The sequence below is a fragment of the Mobula birostris genome, chromosome 14 (genome assembly GCF_030028105.1).
Source record: "Mobula birostris isolate sMobBir1 chromosome 14, sMobBir1.hap1, whole genome shotgun sequence".
In the NCBI taxonomy this organism is placed as follows: domain Eukaryota; kingdom Metazoa; phylum Chordata; class Chondrichthyes; order Myliobatiformes; family Myliobatidae; genus Mobula; species Mobula birostris.
Genome location: NC_092383.1, coordinates 89,991,595 through 90,014,948, shown reverse-complemented (window position 1 = coordinate 90,014,948; position 23,354 = coordinate 89,991,595). Strand labels below are relative to the sequence as shown.

Below are 23,354 nucleotides of genomic sequence, written 5' to 3'. Positions count from 1 at the left end.
TCTTAGACAACTTCGAGATAACAGCCCGGTTCTCTGATTTATGAAGGTCAACATGCTGAAAGCACATGTCGGGCAGCACAGTAATGCAGTGGTAAGCACAGTGCTTTACAGAACCTGCAGTAAATTAGGGATCGATGTCCCCCGCTGTCTGTAAGGAGTTTGTACATTCTCCCCGTGACCATGTGGGTTTCACTGCACATGAAAAAGTCTGCAGATGCTGGAAATCCAAAGCAACACACTTAAAATGCTGGAGGAACTCAGCAGGTCAGGCAGCGTCTGTGGAAGTGAATAAACAGTGGATATTCAAATATACTCTGGTCTTTGAACTTCAGTTGGACTTCACAAAATTATGAGAGACATAGACAGAGTAGCCAGTCAATGACACCATCGTCCATTCTGTGTCAGGTCTCACTGATGTAGAGGAGGCCTCAAGGGGAAAACCAGATACAATAAATGACACTGGTGGGTTCACAAGTAAAGGGCTACCTCACCTGGAAGGACTGTTTAGGTCTCAGTCATTTGATAAAACAGTTTTGAACCTAATTTCAGATTGTGTTATCTATGATAAGAATTATCTTTAATTTCACAGCACTTAACATACTTTGTTATCAACTTCTACATTGAAGGGTGTCCTTAATAGAATGTATTTTATCAGAGAGAAACTGATCACGAGTACCAGAATATTTACTTTTCATATGGAATGATTGTCTCTGTGTCCACGTGACAATGATTCCTTGAGTATAAGTATTAGGGCTCACAAGCCCGATGTCAGATTCTGAAAGGAATCCAATCGATTCAACATGAAGTGGTTACTCCTCGCCTTCGTATGCATCCAGCTCTCTGATGCCGCCTTGACCAGGTAGGAACAGTTTAACCAAAACTTAACAGTTGTAGCAGTCAAATCTTCTCTCCAAGGAACAATAATAGATGATGACATTCCTAACCCATTTCCCACTTTACAGAGTTCCTTTATATAAAGGAAAATCTGCCCGAGATATTCTTCGGGAGAAGGGATTGTTGGCAGATTACCTCAAGAATCATCCCTATGATCCCTGCACAAAGTTCAAAGGTGCTTGTTCCATTGGAACTTTGGCATCACTGGAGCCAATGACCAACTACATGGATGTAAGTAATCCTTGACTGTTATGAGCCGAAACGTTGGGTGAAGGGTCTCTTGACCTTCGTAATGAAAATGCTGTAATATTTCTATTGTTTTTATAGCTAGTTCCTATTTGAAGGGAAAAACAGAGAGGTGCAGAAGGAATAGTCCCTTCAGAATGCTGATAGGGGGAGCAGTGGTGGGGAGATGAGTCCAGTGGAGGGATCCTGTGGAGGCTGATAGAAATGATGGGGTAGGATCCATTGTATGCAGAGGCTAGTCAGGTGGAGGGTGAGGACAAGAGGAACCCAACGCCGGTTCCTGCTGGGAAGAGGGTGGTGTGATCAGAAGTGGTCAATTGCTAACATGGTGAATTGTTTTACGATTAGTAAAATTCCACCTATCACCTCCCAGTTTCTCACTTCATCCCCGCTCATTCGCCCACCCACCATCCTTCCCTCTCAGCTGGACGTATGTATCACCTGCTAGTCTGTACTCCAGACTCTCCCCCCACTCTCTTACTTCTGTCTTGTCCCCTTTCCTCTCCAGTCATCATGAAGGCAATCACACTAAATCAGACTAACCAAGGAGATTTTGTTTTTGCCGACAGCTGTCATACTATGGAGCCATCAGCCTCGGTAACCCCCCACAGAGCTTCACAGTCGTCTTTGATACTGGCTCATCCAACCTCTGGGTCCCGTCAGTCTACTGCGACCAGACACCATGCGGTAAGAGCATGTTCCCTTGCTCTCAAATACATTGAAGCTCTCACATATCCCAAAAGAACATAAGAAATATGAGCAGCAGTAGGTCATCTGGCCCATTGAACCTGCTCCGTTATTCAATAAGATCATGGCTGATCTGGCCATGGACTCATCTCCACCTCCCTACCTTTTCCTCATAACTCTTAATTCCCCTAATATTCAAAAATCTATCCAACCATGCCTTAAAGTTATTTACTGAGGTTGCCTCCACTGCTTCTTTGGGCAGAGAATTGCACAAATTCACCACCCTCTGGGTAAAGCAGTTCCTCCTCATCTCCGTCCTAAATCTACACCCCCGAATTTTGAGGCTATTTCCAGTATCACCTACCAGTGGAAACAACTTTCCATCCTCTATCATATCTATCTCTTCCATAATTTTATGTGTTTCTATAAGATCTCCTCTCATTCTTATGAATTCCAGCAAGTACAATCCCGGGCAACTCAATCTCTCCTCATAGACTAACTCCTTCATCTCTGGAATCAACCTGGTGAGCCTCTTCTTCAGAGCCTCCAAAGCCAGTCTACCCTTCCTCAAGTACGAAGACTCGAACTGCACGCAGTAGTCCAGGTGGAGCCTCACCAGTACCCTGTACAGTTGCAGCATGACCTCCCTGCTCTTAAATTCAATCCCTCTGGCAATGAAGGCCAACATTCCATTTGCCTTCCTGACAGCCTGCTGCACCTGCAAACCAACCTTTTGTGATTCATGCACAAGCACTCCCAAGTCCCTCTGCAAAACAGTATGCTGCATTGTTTTACCATTTAAATAATAATCTGCTCTTTCATTTTTCCTTCCAAAGTGGATGACCTCACATTTACCAACATTGTATTCCATCTGCCTGACCTTTGCCCACTTACCTAACCAAACTATATCTTCTTGCAGGCTCTCCACATCTTCTGCACAATTTGTCTTTCTTCTCAATTTATTATCATTAGCAAACTTGGATACACTACAGTCGGTCCCCTCTTCCAGATCATTAATGTAGATCATGAACATTTACGGGCCCAGTCCCGACCGCTGTGGCACACCACTCTGCACTGATTACTGACCAGAGTAACACCCCTGTATCCCAACTCTCTGCTTTCTATTAGTTAACCGATCCTCTGTCCTTGTTAACACATCACCTTCAACTCTATGCATGTTGCTGGGACTCAGTGTATATTATATGTCATGTGAATGTCGCACCATTGAAACATATGTTAAAATGTGTCGCTTCCAAAGACGTGCAGCGGACAGCCTGCAAAGTGTTGACTTGCTTCTGCCACCGGTGTAGCGTGACCACAACTTAGTCGCCCTCATGTCTTTGGAAGGTGGGTGGAAACCGGGGCCCTGGTCTGGTGAGGGGTAGAACGTTTGCAACTTGGCTCAAGGAGAAATCTAGGAGTCTGCCAGCCTTGCGATGCTTGGTGTGTTTTGACAAGATTTAGGAAACTATTGGCAGGGGCTTGTTTGGCGCAGGGTGATATGTTGAAACTTTTTGTTTCGTTGATGAAATGGATGTTTCTTTGCAGAGAAGCACAACAGGTTCAACCCATCCCAGTCCTCAACCTTCAGCACGAATTATCAGTATCTGTCCATCCAGTATGGGACAGGAAGTATGACCGGTATTCTGGGATACGATACTCTGAGAGTAAGTGAACTCTTCACCCTTATAACTCAAACCACACTAATACCTGTATTCCAAAACTTAGAGATCCTAACTGATAAACATTCTCAATATTATTTTGATGTATTTATTTATTGTTATTTTTTGGCATTGCTTTTCTTGTCCTCATTTTCACATTGCTTGTTTGCCCATCTTTGTGTGCAGTTTTTTTCCGTTAAATTTTTGTTCTACTCTGAATGCGTACAAGAAAGTGAATCTCAGGGAATGAAACTGATAAGTGGATATGGAATGGCATATTTTTAAATATTCAGATTTGGATTCATGTATATCGAATTATGTTTTGAAATGGTTTGTTTGTGTTCACAAATGAACGTACCCAAGGATGAACTGGGGGCATGTATTCCTGTGCCAACAAAGCAGACCCACAGAAACACAGAGCTTGACAATCTGAACAGAACATGCAACAACAGTGAAAGAAGCTCCATTCCTCCCCCCCACCACCACCACCACCTTCCTACCCACACACCCACAAACACACAGCCCTCTCTCCCCAGGACTGGCCACCTTTGACCTCTGTGGAGTTGGAGATCTGGGGCCCCTGCCACCGGATATCACACAATCGTTGAAACTATGCTTAGGAAATTAGGTCCAATCATGATTTTCACCACAAATCTTTACAGCATGGACACAGGCTCCTTGGTGCATCAACAACCATTTAAGTCTCTGCCTACCTTGATCTACTCTTTGTAATTCTCCCCACATTCAGATTAAATCTTCCTTCCGAGTGTCATTATCTGCGATGATTAGGCTGGAATCATACTTCAATACAGCATCTTCCCCTCACCTGCCATCCGACTTTTGAATGGACGTTGAACCCATGAAGACAACCTCACTAATTTGCATTAATACTATTTTTTTGCACTAGTTATTTAATTTAACTCATACACATTTACTATAATCTGTAGTTTCTTCTCTATTATTATGTATTCCATTGTACTGCTAACAGAAAGTTAATGAATTTCACCTCATAGCAGAATCAGATTTAATATCACCGGCAAACATTGTGAAAATTGTTCAGTTTACAGAGGTAGTGCAATGAAATACATGATGAATAAATCTAGAGAGAAAGAACTGTGTTACTCTAAGTTTATATATGTTTATTAATGTTAATTAGAAATAAGTAGTACAAAATAACAGAATAAAAAGTTACACATAAAAAATGCTGGGGGAACTCAGCAGGCCAGGCAGCATCTAGGGAAAGATGACAGTCGAATTTTGGGCCCAAACCATGCTGACCACGTATTCGTCCAACATGAATCATCTTTTAGTCTTGTCAGCACCCTCCAGATTCTACCGCTAGGATAATTGACGGTGACCAATTAACCAATCAATCAGCATGTCTTTGGGAAATGGGAGAAAATCCGATCACCCAGAATGAACCCACCTGAACACAGGGGCCGATCTGCAAACGTCATGCGTGGAATACCAGAGGCTGAGATTGAACCTGGGTCACTGGCATTGTGAGGCAGCAGCTCCATGAGCTGTGCCCATGTGCAGCCTGACGGGATAACTAACTGATTAATCTCTCTTTAAATCTGTCTCACCAGCTTTCTAATCTTGTGATCAATGGACAAGAGTTTGGATTAAGTATGACTGAACCCGGCAGTTTCTTTACCTACTGTAATTTCGATGGTATTTTGGGCTTGGGCTATCCATCACTTGCGGCAGAAGGAGCCACTACAGTCTTCGACAACGTAATGTCTCAGCATCTGGTTTCGCAGCCACTCTTTTCTGTCTACTTGACAAGGTTAGCACGTTGTAACACCTTCCTTCACTACTGGAGAATCTGTCATGTCGCTTGTTAATTTGCTTGGTACCATCATTGCTTCTTCTTCTGATGATTCTGGTTATTTATTGTAGTTCAATGGGATTCTAGGAATTAAATCATGAATACAAAATAATGATAATGCTGAAAACTTAAAAGCAGATGAAATTTACCGGGTCACGTGCAACATGTCAGGTCAGTGCTGATGCCATTAATTGAACTGGAACTTGAAGATATTTTGGTCTCCAGTCTGATAAAGATACCCATCATTCTCAGAGTTTTATTTTTACTTCAGCTTGCACAGCTCATTTAAGGTCTAGAATGACTTGAATACGTGGCTAGGAAAGGTTTAGGAAGACATGGAACAAACGGGGCAGGTGGGATTGGTGTAAATGGTGAGCATGGATGAGTTAGACTGAAGGCCCCATTTCCATGCTGTGAGACTCTAACTCTGCAAATGCACGTTTTTCTTGCAATATTCATGAAATTATTCCTTTAAAGATTGAAAGATGAGCTTTATTAGTTTCATGTATATTGAAACTTGCTGTTTGTTTTAGGGATGTGTTGGTGACAGCCTACGAGTGTCACCACACTGCTGGTGACAGCACATCATGCCTACAACTTACTAATCAATATCTGAATGTCTTTTGAGTGTTGAAGTCTGAGATATTCTTATTGAATGTTGTTTTCCAGGACAAATGGTGAATCTGGAAGTGAAGTCCTGTTTGGTGGAGTTGACTCAAACCACTACACCGGCCCAATCTACTGGCTCCCTGTTACCCATGAGGCCTACTGGCAGATTGAGGTCGAGAGGTAAGTGGTATCTCCATCTGAGGTATTCTCAGCCGTTGAAGATTTACTTTCAGTGAGTTGAACCAGTTATATAGTTAGAATTTATAGGAGAAAGCAATTGTTACAGTCATGATGAGGCTACAGTCAAGATGGAGGAGCAATACCTGATCTGGCCAACCTCCAATCTGCCTACCTGAATATTGATTTTTCTAACTTCCGATAATTTTTCCCCATTCCCTCTTCTCTCTTTATCCATTACCTGTTCTGGTTCCCGTCTCACCCCTCCTCTTCTCCTTACCTCTCACAAGTCATCTCTCATCCGCCTTTGGACCAAAGAGAAAATCCCTAGCTCAGTCAACTTACCTCATGAGATATGCTCTCTAATCCTGGCAGCACCCAGGTAAATCTCCTCTGCACACTTTCTAAAACTTCCTCATCCTTCTTATAATGAGGCAATCAGAACTGATCACATTACTCCAAGTCCAGTCAAACCAGATATAATGAATATTTCAGCTTGAAGGCCAGCTTTTCCAAATTATTTTCTTGAATTCTGGACTCAATTCTGAACTGATTCTACAACTTACAGAATCACCGTCAAGGACTCTACAACTCATATTCTCAGTTTTATTTATTGTAATGGGAACAATTTGTTGTTTTTGCACATTGGTTGTTTGTCAGTCTTGGTTTATTGATAGTTTTCATAATATCTATTGAGTTTCTTTATTTGTCTGTCATTGAATCTCAGGATAATACAGCACATGGTGACATATATGTACATTGATGATAAATTTAATTTGACTCTGATCTTTATTTTGGCAATAAATTCAAATGAGCATTCTTTGCAAAAACGATGATTTTTTTCACTCAGAGTGACAGTCAACGGCGAGATTGTGGCTTGCGCTCAAGGTTGCCCTGCCATCGTTGATACTGGAACTTCTCTTATCGCTGTTGGCGGAAATTACATCCGCAATATTCAGCAAAGCATCGGAGCAACTCCAAATTATTATGGCCAGGTAGGGGCTGACTGACCAGTGGTGTATACTCAGCTGGCAGCTGTTAATGCATTATGCAGTCAGCACATGGAGTTAATGAAATTATATGTCATGCAGGCAACAGGAATTGCGGAAAGAATGCATTCTGTTAGAAATGGCTAGGATTAACATCTCCATTCACAACGTAACAAGCAGAAAACGCTGGAGGAACTCAACAGGCCAGGCAGCTTCTATAGAAAAGAATAACAAGTCAATGTTTCATAGCGAGTCCCTTCATCAGGACTGGAAAGAAAGAGAAGTCAGAGTAAGAAGGTGGGGGTGAGGGAAAGAAGAAGTAGAAGGCAGTAGGTGATAGGTGAAGTTGGGGGGAGAGGGGTGAAATAAAGAGATAGGAAGTTGATTGGAGAAAGAGATAAAGGGCTGGAGAAAGGACAGAAGACCATTGGAAGGGGTGAAGGGGAAGGAACACCATCGGGAGGTGATGGGCAGTTAAGGAGATCAGGTGAAGGAGGGAAACGGGAATGAGGAATGGTGAAGGAGTGGTGGGTGGGTGGGGCAATTTCCGGAAGTGCGAGAAACCAGTGTTCATGCCATCAGGTTGGAGGCTGCCCAGATGGAATATAAAATATTGCTCCTCCAACTGATTGTGGCCTTATCGCAACAGAAGAGGAGGCCATCGATTGACATGTCGGAATGTGATTGGGGAGTGGAATTAAAATAGGAGGCCCCTGGAAGTCCTTGTTTTTCATGGTGGATGATGTGAGGTACTTGGCGAAACTGTCTCCCAAGCTATGTCAGGTCTCACTGATATACAGGAGAGCACACTGGGAGCAGCAGATGCAGTAGATGACCCAGACAGGCTCACAAATGAAGTGTTGCCTCAGCTGGAAGCATTGTTTTGGGCCCTGAGTGGTGGTGAGGGGGGAGGTGTACCTGTAAACACTGAGTTCATGGTTACGTTTCTTTATATTTTGAAATCGCTTCATTCAAAAGAAATTCAGTAAAGATGCACAAACCACAATTCTTTTCCTGCTTAACATTTAGATTAGCACTATTATTTCAAAATAACTTATTGTGTTTTATCATCACTGTATATTCAACCTTTGTCTATTAGTAGTAAAAGCATTAAACCATGGAGATAGTCAGTGGGTCAGGCAGCACCTGTGGAGAGAGAAATAAAGAAAAGAGATGCTGAAAATCCTGATGAAGGGTCTTTGCCTGAAATATTAACTGTTTATTCCTCGCCACAGACTCTGCCTGACCGGTTGAGTTCCCTCAGCATTTTGAGTGATGGGGAAATAAAGTAGTGATTCACACCGATGACTTTACATCAGAAGTGGCCATTTCTGGAAAGTCTGTCTATCAGAAATGACTGACTTCACCGATGATTTCTGAGGACTGTAACAAACCTAATTATTAGATGATGTCAGCTTACCAACGTAAGCTCAGGGAAAACAAAGTCAGAGTAGGAATGGGATGGAAATTTAAAATAACAACTATCCGGAAACTTAGGGTCATCCCTGTAGCCAGAATTAAGCGCTATGCAAAGTGGCTACCCTATCTGCCTCTGCTTTCTCTGGTGTAGATGAGGCCACAAAATGAACACCCAATGCAGTAAGTTTTAAAAAAAAGGTATGGAGAGAATGTTTTCAATATTGAGAGAGCCTAGGACCAGAGGACACAGCCTCAGATTAGAAGAATGTCCTTTTAGAACCGTTGAGAAGAGGAATTTTTTTAGCCAGGGTGTGGTGAATCAGTGGAAGTCATTGCCAAAGATGGCTGTGGGTATATTTAAGCAGAGTAGATAGTTTCTTGATTAAGGGGAAGGCAGAAGAATGGGGTTGAGAGGGAATATAAGTTAGCTATGGTCAAATGGCAGAGAGGACTCGATGGGCCGAATGGCTGAGTTCTGCTCCTATGTCTTATGGTCTAAATGTTGTTGCTCTTCTTTCACAGTACTCCATCAATTGCAACAACATTGGCAATATGCCTGATGTGGTCTTCACCATCAATGGATATGACTTCACTCTTCCTGCCTCAGCCTACACACTGAAGGTACGGGATTCATCAGACATATGGGGGATGAGAATTTCAAGCCATGCATTCATTAACTTTGCACGGATTAATGACACATGTTATAATGATCATTTATTGAGTGGACACTTGACCTGGTGTTAATTGCTCTCCATCTCCTTCCAGATGGATTACAATAGCTGCGACAGTGGATTTAGCGGCACTGGTGGAAACCTCTGGATTCTGGGAGATGTCTTCATTAGAGAGTATTACTCCATCTTCGACAGAGGAAACAACCGAGTGGGATTGGCTAAGGCCGTCTAACTTGCCCCTGAATGTTCCCATTGAAGGTCCATCCAAGTTCATATTTGCAGGTTGACTTAAGCCATCTGATTTTTCATCTGACCCGTCAGTATCAAAGATCAGGGAGTCACTTTCAGAATCCTGAAGGTGAAGACACCCTATTGAATGCTGGGGTTTTACTGAAAGGAAAATGCAAAAAGCGGGAGAACTGAAATAAACGCCCAGCCAGGATGGGATTTTAAAGGACCAATCTACGAATTTTGGATCTGGACTGGATATGCAAATATTGACATCATGTAATTATGCCTCTTCTCAGATTCCTCTCTTTTCCTCTCTTCCTTCCTGATTTTCCTCTTCAGCTGTGGTTTCCAGTGATTCACTCCAGAACCTTTCTCATGGAGTGAAATCTATTTGATGTAAATGTGAGCTGAACATCACACAGCCTATTGCTCTACCCTGTGGGATATATCTATAAATAGTTTGTTGAATAAAATTTAATCATGAGATGCATATTACCAGAATTCCAGTTCCTTTTTTCTTTCATTGTGTGTGTGTGTGTGTATGTGTGTGTGTGTATGTGTGTGTGTGTGTGTGTGTAAAATCTTCTGGAAGTACAAACTCTGTTTAGTGGACAGAACAGAGCAAGTATTAAAAAACTTACCTGGGTGTGCCCAGGCCCCTCCCACTGCAACACACCTCCTACTCAATCCTGTCGGTGAGACCTCAAAGTATTACGTCCAAGTCCCACTGAATGCTCTCTTTTTATACAGTCCCCAGAGATAAGAAACACTGCAGTAAGTGGACCAATACACAGTGCCAGGTGAAGCCACTGAATCAGAACTAATCATCTCCTGTCACCACTCTTCAAGAAGCCCAGCCCTGCATTTCCCAAACTTTCATGTTGCCACTGCGGTTTTGCATTTTCAAGGTTATTTTTCCATCATGGAAATCAGAAACTCAGTAAGGAGGCCACCCTTGTCTCCAGGTGACCGATGTCCAAGCCGCTCTTGAACATCTGATGGGTCCATTGATTACGGGGTCCTTATGTCATGGTGAGTGCTGGAAAAGACTCAACTCTGGTGTGGAGAAATGGCAGATTCACATTCAGAGACAAAAGCAAGAGGTTATAGGTAGGAATTGCATAGAACATCGGAGGCACAATCCAGCGACACCGCGAGACAAGTCGTTCTCAACACAAGGACCCTGTGTTGAATGGTATTCAGGAGACCGCTGTAAATAACCACAAAATGCGGAAAACCCGTCCCAGTCACAATTAACTGAACAAGATTAAACAGAAAGCACAAGGGCTGAACGACTCTATTTAAAACAACAATTAGTAAATACAGGTGTTACAGAAAGGCAGAAGCCTAACGCTCTCTGGCATGTCACAAAGGCCAGCAGATCTCATGACAGCAGACCTGGTATACCCATCAGTATTTGCATGACAAATGGTTACAAAATCATTATTATTTAAAATGAAGTTATTTTTCACATATCTTTTTACAGATGAATATTAATACATTTTTGAAGAGGTTTTCTAAAATGCCTCATTTATTTCAATCTCTCTTAGACTTTTATTAATAATAACTGAATAAATACACATAAATAAAGAGGACACATCCTTTTTCCTTTAAAAATGTTCATGATTATTGTCACTAATGCATTAATTAATGATCATTTCTCCTCAAACTTACCCTGCTGCACAGCAGAATTTCTTTAGATGATTCTCGCCAATTTGGACACACTCTCTCAAAATGGTTCTCCACCACTGGTCTAATCTATGCTTGGCTTCACCAATGTCAAGGAGGCCACGTCATCAATACCGAATGATGTTAACCAGGGTGGAAGAGGTTCAAGGAATCATTTGCCTCACCTGAGCCATCCAGCATTCTCTTTTAGCTCTGGATTACTTTGGTGAGCAGCCAGAATAATCAAGGACTCATCCACCTGAGACAATGTCTCTTCTCTCCTCTCTCAGAGGGCAGAATCTACAAAACCCTGAAAGCAGGTACCACCAGGCTCAAGGACAGCAATTCCCTGCTGTTTTCAGACTATTGAATGGTTCCCTAGCAAAATGAGATAGATTCTTGAGCTCATAATCTACCTCGTTATGATCTTTCCCCTTAATGTCAACCTGCACTGCTCTTTCTCTGTGACTGTCACTCTTTATTCTGAATTCTGTTGTTCTAACTTCATTTTTTATTTTACTGCGATACAGTGAGGAATAGCCTATTTTGGCCCTTCGAGTCATACTGTCCAGCAATCCTTCAATTTCCGAGCCTACCCAAAAAGCAATTTATAATGAACAATTATCTTCTATTATCCCAAACCTCTCCTCCCCAGCCCCCTACTTACACCAATTCCACAGTCATCATGGACTGACCTTCACTACTGAGCAGATGTGAAGGGAAACTCTGTGGAAACTCAGACATAGCAAAGAATTACTACTGGATGGTGTGAACCCCAAGGTTCAGAAGGAGTGTGCTGAGCAGCTGTGTGGAGTTCTCCAGTGAATTTTCAATCTGGCTAACATCATATTTGGTCTCAGTGCCCAAGAAGGGCTGACCAAATAATCTTGAATAACTGCCATCCTGTGGCCCTGACCTCACACATCATGAAGTCCTTAGAGAGGCTGTTCCTGGCTTACCTTTGACCCCTGGTCAGATCAGACCTCGATCTCCTGCAGTTTACCTACCAGGAGCACATTGCAGTTGACGATGGTGTCATTTACCCGCTGAACAGAGCCTACTCCCATTTTGATAAACAAGGCAGTACTGTGAGGATCATGTTGTTTGATTTCTCAAGTGCCATCAATACCATACAACGCTCCTTGCTGGGGGAGAATCTCTGTTCAAAGCAGGTTAGCACTTCCATTGGATCCTGGATAATGGCTGACCTGACTGGCAGACCACAGTTTGTGCAGCTTCAGAGCTGTGTGTCAGACGTGGCTAAAAGCTGCACTGGGACTCCACAGGGGATGGAATTGGCTCCCTTCATCTGTACTCTGTATACCTCAGACTTTAGGTACAACTCTGAGTCATGTCATCTGCAGAAATCTCCGATGACTCAGCAATAGTTGGGTTTTTAAAGGGAGGATGGGAGGATGAATACAGGGCCCTGGCGGAGGACATTGTCAAACAGTGCAAACGGAATCATTTGCAGCTCAACATCAGTAAGACAAAGGAGATGGAGATGGACTTTAGGAAGACTAAGCCAGCCCCTCTGTCTGTTACAATTGATGGTGAGAATGTGGGTGTGGTGGGACCTACAAGTACCCAGGTTTGCACGTGGATTGCGGACTTGAAAGGAGCACCCACACAGAGGCTGTGTACAAGAAGGACCAGAGTCACCTCTGTTTCCTGAGAAGATCGCGGTCCTTTGGAGAACGGAGGCCTCTGCTGCACATATTTTACTCGTCTGCTGCCTCCAGTAGAATATTCTGTGCAGTGGTGTGCTGGGGCAATGGCATCAGCACAGGTGATGCAAACTGGCTGATTTGATTAGAAAGGCTGGCTCTGTTATAGGTGTCAAACTGCACACACTGGAGGCAGTGGTAGAACAAGGAACCCTTTGGAAAATCCTGGCAATTCTGGATAATGTTTCTCACCTTCTGCATACCACCTTGGCGGATCGAAGGAACACTTTCAGTAATAGACTAAGACAACTGCACTGCTGCAAAGAGCACGACATGAGGTCATTCTTAACCTTGGTCAATAGCCAACCTTTTGCCAGGGAAGTGATGACCCCTCGTGTTCGACTGCTATTTACCTCTGATTACTAGAGCTCTGCTTTCAATCTGTTTAGCTCTGCTTACCACTCCTGCTATCGTGCAATACTGTGCAATACCACCACCAGTTCTTATCTTGATGGTGTGAAGATGCACCCATTACTTTATAATATTACAGCAATTCTTGCACTACCATCTTATCAGTGTGAATTTGGAAATCTTGAAAATCTTGTAATCTCTGATTTGTAAATCTTGTACATCTTATTTTTAAGGTCACTTTTTTTAATTCTTTCTTACTTCTCTTCTCATATTTGTAAATCTGTACACTTGTAATGCTACTGTGACACTGTAATTTCCTTTGGTATCATAAAGTGTGTATCTATGTAAAGTTATTAATACCTGCAATGCACATTCTCTGTAACTGTTACACTATAGTCTGTATTCTGCTATTGCCTTTCCCTTGTACAACCTCCATGTAAGACCATAAGATATAGAAGCAGAATTAGGCCACTCAGCCCATTGAGTCTGTCCCACTGTTCCATCATGGCTGATCCCGGATCCCACTCAACCCCATACAACTGCCCTTTCGCCATTTTCTTTGATGCCCTGAGAGATCAGAAAACTAGCAACATCCGCCTCAGATATACCTTTGGAGATGGCCTCCACCACAGTCTGTGGCAGAGTATTCCACCGATTCACGACTCTCTGGCTAAAGAAAAGCTTCCTTTAATTCTGTTCTAAAAGTTTGGCCCTCAATTTTGAGGCTGAACTCTCTAGTTTGGATACCTCCACCAGTGGAAACATCCTCTCCACATCCACCCTATCTAGACTTTTCAACATTTGGTCGATTTCAATCAGATCCCCACGCATGCTTCTAAGTTCCAGTGAGTGCAGGCCCAAAGCTGCCAAATGCTTCTCATATGTTAACCCCTTCACTCTCAGAATCATCCTCTCTACTCTCTGCAATGACAACACATCCTTTCTGAGATATGAGTCTCAAAACTGTTGACAATACTCCAAGTGCACCTGACTAGTGCCTTTTAAAGCCTAACATTATCTCCTTGCTGTTATATTCTATTCCCCTTGAAATTTTTATCATCAATCTCCAAGTACCCCAAAACCTGATTCTTAACAATAGACTCCAACACTTTTCCAAACATTGAAGTTAGGCTAACTGGCCTATAATTTCCTTTCTTTCACTTTCCTCCCTTCTTAAAGAGTGGTGTGATGTTTACTATCTTCCAGTCCTCCAGGACCATGCCAGAGTTAAGGGATTCTTGAAAGATCACGCCAAAAGCATCCATTATTTGTTCAGCAATGTCTCTTAGGACTCTGGGATGTAGTTCATTTGAGAGAGTCTAGGAATGACTCTAGGAATTGTGAGTGACTTAAGCACCTTAAGACCTTTGTGTCACTCACTCCTGCTGCCTGACACTCACAGACCTCGAGCACTCTAGGATTTTAAAAGCTTCCCAATCATCCAGTTTCCCACTCACTTTCGCTACCTTATATGCCCTTTCCTTGGCATTCATGCAGACCTTAACTTCCCTTGTCATCCACGGTTGGCTAGCCCTGCTATTTGAGAACTACTTCTTCTATGGGACATATCTATCCTGTGCCTTGTGAATTATTCTCAGAAACTTCAGCTGCTTCTGCTCTACCATCATCCCCGCCAGTATCTTCTGTCACGTGACCGGCAACAACGAATCTTCCTTTGATCCACCGGGGTAACCTCCTGTCTCTTGCCTCTGTAATTTTCTTTATTCCATTGCTATACTGTTAGGTAGATAGATAGATAGATAGACATACTTTATTGATCCCGAGGGAAATTGAGTTTCGTTACAGTTGCACCAACCAAGAATAGAGTATAAATATAGCAATATAAAACCATAAATAATTAAATAATAATATGTAAATTATGCCAGATGGAAATAAGTCCAGGACCAGCCTATTGGCTCAGGGTGTCTGACTCTCCAAGGGAGGAGTTGTAAAGTTTGATGTCCGCAGGCAGGAATGACTTCCTATGACGCTCTGTGCTGCATCTCGGTGGAATGAGTCTCTGGCTGAATATACTCCTGTGCCCAATCAGTACATTACGTAGTGGATGGGAGACATTGTCCAAGATGGCATGCAACTTGGACAGCATCCTCTTTTCAGACACCACCGTGAGAGAGTCCAGTTCCATCCCCACAACATCACTGGCCTTACAAATGAGTTTTGATTCTGTAACAGGCTGCATGCACGACCGGCATTACCTGTGACTTATGCTTCTCCCTTTCAGTTTGCAGTATGAATTCAATCATATTATGATCACTGTCTCCTAATGGTTCCTTTAACATTAAGCTCCCTAATGAGATCTGGGTCATGACACAACACCCAAAAGCCTTTCCCCAAGTAGGCTCAAGCACAAGATGCTCTGAAAAGCCCTCTCATCGGCATTCAACAAATTCCCTCTCTTTTTCCTGGGGAAGAACCTGGTTTTCCCAATCCACTTGCATATTGAGGTCCCCCAATACCACTGTATCATTATCCTTTTCACATGCCTTTTCCAACACTCTTTACAAACTCAACCCCACATATTGGCTATTATTAGGAGGCCTATAAGATTCTCAGAATGTTTTTTTTCACCTTTGCTGTTTCTTAACTCCACCAACAAAGATTCAATGTTCTCAGACCCTACGTCATCTGCATCTACAGATGTAATTCCATCTCTTACTAATATAGCCAGACCACCGCCTGTACCTTCTTGCCTGTCCTTACTTTACTGAGTATATCCTTTGATGTTAAACTCACAACTATGGTCTTCCAGCCACGACTCAGTGATGCCCACAATGTCACACCAACCAACCTCTAATTGTTCCACGAGTTCACCCACCTCATTCCGGATGCTACGCGGATTTAAATATCGCAGCTTCAGTCCGGCAGCCTTCGCCCTGATGAATTTTGACTCTGTGGTCCAGTTGAGTTCTTTGCTCTGTCTGCATTTGTACCCCATCATTGGCTTGTCCTTCATTACATTCTTGTTACACCCATCATCTACTTGAAAACCTGCTGGCTCACCCTCAGCTCGATCATCCTGATTCCCATCATATGTACTGATGTGATGAATTGATCTGTACGGGTGACATGTAAAACAAGGTGTATCATTGCACCGCAAGTGGTTCTTGTTCATCGTGGCCAACAGTGATAGATACCTGTGTGGGAGAGTTTTTAAAGTGGAAAATCTATCGCACTGGGTCAGTTCCACTTTCTAGACATCAGCAGTCCAGGCCCAGTGGTAGAAACAAGCGTCACAAGCTGAGGTATTCCTTGGTTGCAGTGGACAACCATGACAACTTCCATGCCTTTTCATGCCGTTCGCTCTCCTCAGAGCGATGCAGAACCACCTTCCTAGTTGTTGGATCTCACTACAGATCTCAGTCTACCAGAGCAGACTTTGCATGCTAGGGCAGGTCTGGTACCCCCACCTGGTTTTCCCCACCTGGTGAAGCGCTGTATTGGGTATGGCTGCTGTCACATACAAACAGATACTAGGAGCCACGGGTGAGAGCTGAGTGTCTGAAAGGTGAGTCATCTGCCCTGGAATGGACACAACAAGCCCCTTTGCCAGAGGTGCTACCCATCCCTGGACACCCCATATACCCCTCACCCCTTTTGTGACAATAATAACTCCTTATCGACATTGTCATCTTCTGAAGTTCATTCTAACTGGTAAATTGGTTCATTGTTGTTGCACTCCAGTGAATGTGACAGTAGTAAACCAAATTACCAATTATAATATACTTCAGAAGATGTTCAAAGTTCAAAGTATGCTTATGATCACAGTATGTATACATATACGTTCTAGAGATATGTCTCCTTTCAGGTAGCCATAAAACAAAGAAACACAAAAGAATCCATTAAAAAAGCAGACTGTCAAACACCCAACGAGCAGAGAGAAGAAAAACAGATCATGCAAACAATCGAAGCAAGCAAACAGTGATCAGAACTGATGTCCACAAAAGAGAGTCTGTCCACAGACGTGAAGCCGCAGACTCTCAGTTCGGTGCGGAGCTGAGTAAGTATCACGGGGAAGTGAGCTGAACCAGCCCGTCTCTCGCCTCAGGCCCCGACACCCTGACCTTTCAAATCTGTCAATTGAAGAGTGTGAAACGTTATCGAGAAAATAAGGCTACTAGAAGTGCAGCATGAATGCAAAATCTTTCTTATATCGATGCAAAATATACAGCAAGCATGATCAAGACTAATATCACCGGCATATGTTGTGAAATTTGTTAAATTTGTGTTAGCTGTACAGTGCAATACATGAAAAATATTGAAAAAGCTGAATTCCAGTAAGTGTATATTTATATATTAAATGGTTAAGTTAAAGTAACTTGTGCAGAAATGGAAATAAATAATACAAATGTGGTGAGGTGGTGTTCATAAGTTCAATGTCAATTTAGAAACTGGATGGCAAGCTGTTTCTGAATTGCTGAGTGCGTGCCTTCAGGCTTCTGTCCCTCCTCCTGACAGTCACAATGAGAAGGGGGCATGGCCTGTGTGGTGGGGGTCCTCAATGATGGACACAGCCTTTGAGGCTCGGCTTCTTCAAGACGTCACAGATACTACGGTGGCGAGTACTCATGATTGTGCTGACTGTCTACAATTGACTTCAGAATTGAAATGGAACTGAGGGCATTCTTGCGGGCAAATATTTTGTTTTGATGAAGGGTCTTGGCCCTAAACATCGATTGTACTCTTTTCCATAAACGCTGCCTGGCCTGTGAGATCATCGAGTAATTTGTGTGCGTTGCTTGGATTTCCAGAATTTGAAGTTTTTCACTTGAATTTGTTTTCACTGTTGTCTTAGATCAGCAGTGAGAGCAAAGCGAAACACAAGAGGTTAATTTTATTAACAGAAGCCATGTTTAATTGCTCACCTTATCAATTAATAGTCAATAATAGGCACTTATTACTGATTCTCTTTTGTTGACAGAGCATTTTTAATATGTTTACAAATCTGCTTATTATCCATTTGATTGAACAATTCCCCAGATATGAATACCCTTGAAACTATTATAAAAATAGCTTGAAATTATTTGTCCTGTTCCATGTTTCATCCTGTATTTCTGAAGGTCTTGGTTAATTTCACTGAGTTTTTGAAGAGATGGACCAGTTTTATATGTCACAAAGACAGTACATGGAAACATTGAAACATACTGTGAAATGCATTGTTTGTGTCAATGACCAACACAGTCCGAATACTTTACTTCCCCATTCTGAGTTTTGGTCTGAAGAACAGCTGAACCTCTTGCCCATGTCTGCGTGCTTTTATGCAGTGAGTGGCAGCTACATGATTGGCATTAATGAGCAGGTGCATGGGTGTAGCTGATAAAAAGGCCTCTGAGAGTATGAGAGGGATAGATAGCTGGCGAGTGTGTCGTCACTCACAGCTCCAATCTGCTAATTAAATTTGCTGACGATACTGCACTGATTGGCCTAATCTCAAATAATAATGAGGCTTCCTGCAGAGAAGAAATCATCACGCTGACACAATCATGTCAAGAAGACAACCTCTCCCTCAATGTCACAAAAAGGAAGGAGCTGGTTATGGACTACAGGAGGTATGGAGACAGTAGAGCCGCTATTGACATCAATGGATCTGGAGCTGAGAGGGTGAACAGATTTAAGGTCCTCGACATACACATCTCCAAGGATCTCACATGGTCTGTACATACCGGCTGTGTGGTGAAAAAGGCACTACAGCGCCTCTTTCAGTTGAAGAAATTTGGTATGGGCCTCTAAATCCAAAGAACTTTCTACAGGGGCACAATTGAGAGCATCTTGATTGGCTGCATCCCTGCCTGGTATGGGAACTGTACTTCCTTCAATCGCAGGACTCTGCAGAGAGTGGTGTGGACAGCCCAGCGCATCTGTAGATGGGAACTTCCCACTATTCAGGACAGGTATGTATAAAGGGCCCAAAGAGTCATTGGGGACCTGAGTCGCCCCAACCACAAACTGTTCCAGCTGCTACCATCCGGGAAGCGGTACCGCAGCGTAAAAGCCAGGACCAACAGGCTCTGGGACGGCTTCTTCCACCAGGCCATGAGACTGATTAATTCATGCTGATACAACTGTATTTCCATGTTATATTTGTTGTACGTACTATTTATTATAAATTTATATAAATTGCTTATTGCACATTTAGACAGAGACCTACTGTAAAGAGTTTTACTCCTCATGTATATGAAGGATGTGCGTAATAAAGTCAATTCAATTCCCAGGGTTGAATTATCTAATTCCAGAGGGCATGCAGTTCAGTTGAGAGAGCGTAAGTTTATAGCAGATGCGTGGGGCAAGTTTTTTACATGGAGAGTGTTAGATGCTTGGAATGAGCCCCAAGGGAACATTGAAGGCTGAAGAGAATGTTCCTGTGCTTTGCCATTCATGGGTTTATAGACTGTTCAGACATCTGACGGTGAAGAGGAAGAAGGTGTTCTTAAATTGTTAAGAGTGAGTCTTTAAGAGGTTAGCATAGGTATATGGATGTGTGGGTTCCAGAGGGCATTGATGTGGGTGCAGGAGCTGGAATCAGACAGAAGACTAGACTGGCATGGGCTGGATTGGATGAAGGGCCTGTTTCTGTGTTGTAGTGTCCGTGACAATCGGACTCAAGACAAGTGTATATGACAGTCGGACTCATGTCTGTTGGTACTGCAGTGCCCATGACAGTCGGACTCATAACTCCTCGTACTGAGGTGTTGGTGACAATCAGAATCAAGACTGTTCGTACTGTAGTGTCAAGGACAATCGGACTCATGACTCCTCGTAGAGTACGATCGATGACAATCGGACTCATGGCTCTTCACACTGTAGTGTCGATGACAATCAGACTCATGACTGTAGTGTGGTGTCAATGACAATTGGACTTATGACTCTTCCTACCGTAGTATAGATAGATAGATAGATAGATAGATATACTTTATTGATCCCAAGGGAAATTGGGTTTCGTTATAGCCGCACCAACCAAGAATAGGGCATAAATATAGCAATACAGAAACCACAAACAATCAAACAACAAAATGCAAACTATGCCAGATGGAAATTAAATCCAGGACCAGTCTATTGGCTCAGAGTGTCTGACCCTCCACAGGAGAAGCTGCAAGTTCGATGGCCACAGGCAGGAACGACCTTCCGTGCCGCCCAGTGTTGTATCTCGGTGGAATATGGCCGAAGTCCAACAGTAAAAAGTTCAGTATCCACAGTATCGATGACAGTTAGACTCATGACTGTGGATAGATTATGAAACCATATATTTCACTTCTTTTATGTTTGTTTTTTGTCTTGAATGTGATTCTGAGACTGTTTGAGCCTGTGATTTCCATTTTGGAAATCGTCAGGGTGTTTTCATGCTCTGTAGTCTCTGAGAGGATCGTGGCAGGAAGACTGCAGCATGGGCCTCAAGCCGATGTTCGGCTCCAATTTGTGGATTAAAGCTTCCATTGTTCGCCGATTAAAACAAGGAGAGAGGGTGAAATATCGAGTGAAAACGGAAGGTGAACACCCACTGCCAGGCTTTTGATCGCTGGTGGGATTGTCCGCTGTCAGAGAAGGGATACTGCCTTTTGAACACTGGTGGGATCACTCTGCTGTCAGAGAGGGAAAGAACAGCCGCTGGTTTACCCAGGTTTTCTGCGTTTTGGATTTGGACTTGGACTGTAGATTTTTGTTCAGTCTTACAGTATTTTATATTCTGTGTTTTTTGCCTGATGTTTCTCATTCGTTGTGTGTGGAGAGGGAGATTTGGAGGTTGATGTGACTGCTCCATTTTTGTCCATTTCTGCGTGCGGGGAGTAGGTATTTAGGGGTCGATGATCCTGCTACGGTTCTTTTTGTTTCGTTGTTGGTTCGTGAGACTGGACAGGTTGTGTCTGTTTTCCCTGGAGTGAAGGAGGCTGAGAGGTGACCTTCTCAAGGTTTATAAAATCACGAGCTGTGTACATAAAGTGAATGGTCACAGTCCTTTTCATAGTCTAAAAATAAAAGGTAAGGATTTAAGGTGAGATGGGAAAGATTTAAAGGGCACCTGAGGGGCAATATTTTCCCCCATGGAGTGTGGTGGGTACATGGAATGAGCTGCCAGAAGTAGTGGTGGAGGGAGGGACAATTAGACAAGTACAACAATAGGATGGGTTTGGAGTCAGAGTTACAGAACACTACAACAGGTTTCAATAAGTGCATTTAATGTCAGAGAAATGTATACGATACATTGATCCTGAAATTTATTTTCTTCGCAGACATCCACAAAAGCAGAGGAGTGCCCCAAGGAATGATTGACAGTTAAAACTTAGAGCCCCAAAGCTCCCCCCCGCAACTCCCCCTCCCCTGCACAAGCAGCAACAAGGCAACATCCAGCCCCCCACCCCCACCAGCAAAAATGCATCAACACTGCCCACCGAGCACTCAAGCATGCAGCAAAGCATCAATAAAGACACAGACTTGCAGTACCCCAAAGACTACTCGTTCACCCGATAATTTGACATACCACAGGCTCTCACTCTCCTTAATAAGGGAAAAAAGGGTGTCCCATTTCACAGTGAGACAGGAGACATAACAAACAACTCACTGATTTACGATGTTAAAAGTCTGTTGCTTGGCTTTTTCTGAGCTCTGCGCCCAGAGATTTGGCAGCAAAAAGCTGCAGCTCCCCGAGCACACAACCCCTGGCAGCCAACCCGCTGCTCCCGATGTTCCGCGTTCTCCCGTGATGCTTCAATTTATGGCACCGGCCTGGAATCAGCATGTCCCCAGAGCCATGAAATCTCTGGAACCCTGTAAGCACGCTCGTCTTCCAAGCCGTGTCCTTGGGGATATTAATAAGCGGCTGTTCGTGAGGTCCTTAGAGTGGGTTCCATTCCCGCAAGGTCAGACACAGGCACTTCTGCCCACCTAGGCCAGGCTGAACTGCTCGTGTCATCGACTCCCACCTGGACCATGATCCTCCTCATCCATGTACTTATCCAAACTTCTCTTAAATGTTGCAATCAAATTGGAGTTCACCACTTCGACTGACAGCTCATTCCACACTCTCACCACCCTCGGAGTCATGGTGGTCTCTTCTCAAATTTTTCTTAAATATTTCATCTTTCACCCTTAACCTATTACCTGTACCTCTTGTCTTAACCAACCTCAACAGAAGAAGCCTGTTTCCATTGACAATATCCATACCCATCAACATTTTGTACACATCTATCAAATTTCCTCACATTCTCCTTCGCTGCAGGGAATGAAGTCCATGTCTATGCAACCTTTCCCTCTACCTCAGGTCCTCAAGTCCCAGCAATATCCTTGTAAATTTTCTCTGTCCTCTTTCAATATTCCTGATATCTTTCCAGTAGATAGGTGACCAGAACTGCACACAATACTCCAAATTTGGCCTCACGCACGTCTGAGACAACTTCGAGATAACAGCCCGGTTCTCTGATTTATGAAGGTCAACATGCTGAAAGCACATGTCGGGCAGCACAGTAATGCAGTGGTAAGCACAGCGCTTTACAGAACCTGCAGTAAATTAGGGATCGATTTCCCCCGCTGTCTGTAAGGAGTTTGTGCGTTCTCCCCGTGACCATGTGGGTTTCACTGCACATGAAAAAGTCTGCAGATGCTGGAAATCCAAAGCAACACACTTAAAATGCTGGAGGAACTCAGCAGGTCAGGCAGCGTCTGTGGAAGTGAATAAACAGTGGATATTCAAATATACTCTGGTCTTTGAACTTCAGTTGGACTTCACAAAATTATGAGAGACATAGACAGAGTAGCCAGTCAATGACACCATCGTCCATTCTGTGTCAGGTCTCACTGATGTAGAGGAGGCCTCAAGGGGAAAACCAGATACAATAAATGACACTGGTGGGTTCACAAGTAAAGGGCTACCTCACCTGGAAGGACTGTTTAGGTCTCAGTCATTTGATAAAACAGTTTTGAACCTAATTTCAGATTGTGTTATCTATGATAAGAATTATCTTTAATTTCACAGCACTTAACATACTTTGTTATCAACTTCTACATTGAAGGGTGTCCTTAATAGAATGTATTTTATCAGAGAGAAACTGATCACGAGTACCAGAATATTTACTTTTCATATGGAATGATTGTCTCTGTGCCCACGTGACAATGATTCCTTGAGTATAAGTATTAGGGCTCACAAGCCCGATGTCAGATTCTGAAAGGAATCCAATCGATTCAAC

The 23,354-nt window shown here is 43.2% G+C and overlaps 1 protein-coding gene across 1 annotated transcript; it reads left to right on the top strand.

Moving 5' to 3' along the window:
* Window positions 1-800: 800 nt before the first annotated feature.
* On the top strand, window positions 801-9,668 carry LOC140209549 (pepsin A-like). The gene is made up of 9 exons (XM_072277812.1): window positions 801-859; window positions 963-1,125; window positions 1,710-1,827; window positions 3,376-3,494; window positions 5,078-5,277; window positions 5,989-6,108; window positions 6,956-7,100; window positions 9,036-9,134; window positions 9,279-9,668. Exons 1-9 carry the CDS (start codon window positions 801-803, stop codon window positions 9,414-9,416), a joined length of 1,161 nt encoding a protein of 386 aa, XP_072133913.1. The 3' UTR covers window positions 9,417-9,668.
* Window positions 9,669-23,354: the final 13,686 nt, after the last annotated feature.

Bases quoted from the DNA above. Each gene is read 5' to 3' on its own strand.
- LOC140209549 (XM_072277812.1), top strand. From the start codon at position 801: ATGAAGTGGTTACTCCTCGCCTTCGTATGCATCCAGCTCTCTGATGCC. The intron at 1,828-3,375 runs GTAAGAGCATGT...GTTTCTTTGCAG, and splicing joins CTGCGACCAGACACCATGCG to AGAAGCACAACAGGTTCAAC. The intron at 7,101-9,035 runs GTAGGGGCTGAC...CTTCTTTCACAG, and splicing joins CTCCAAATTATTATGGCCAG to TACTCCATCAATTGCAACAA.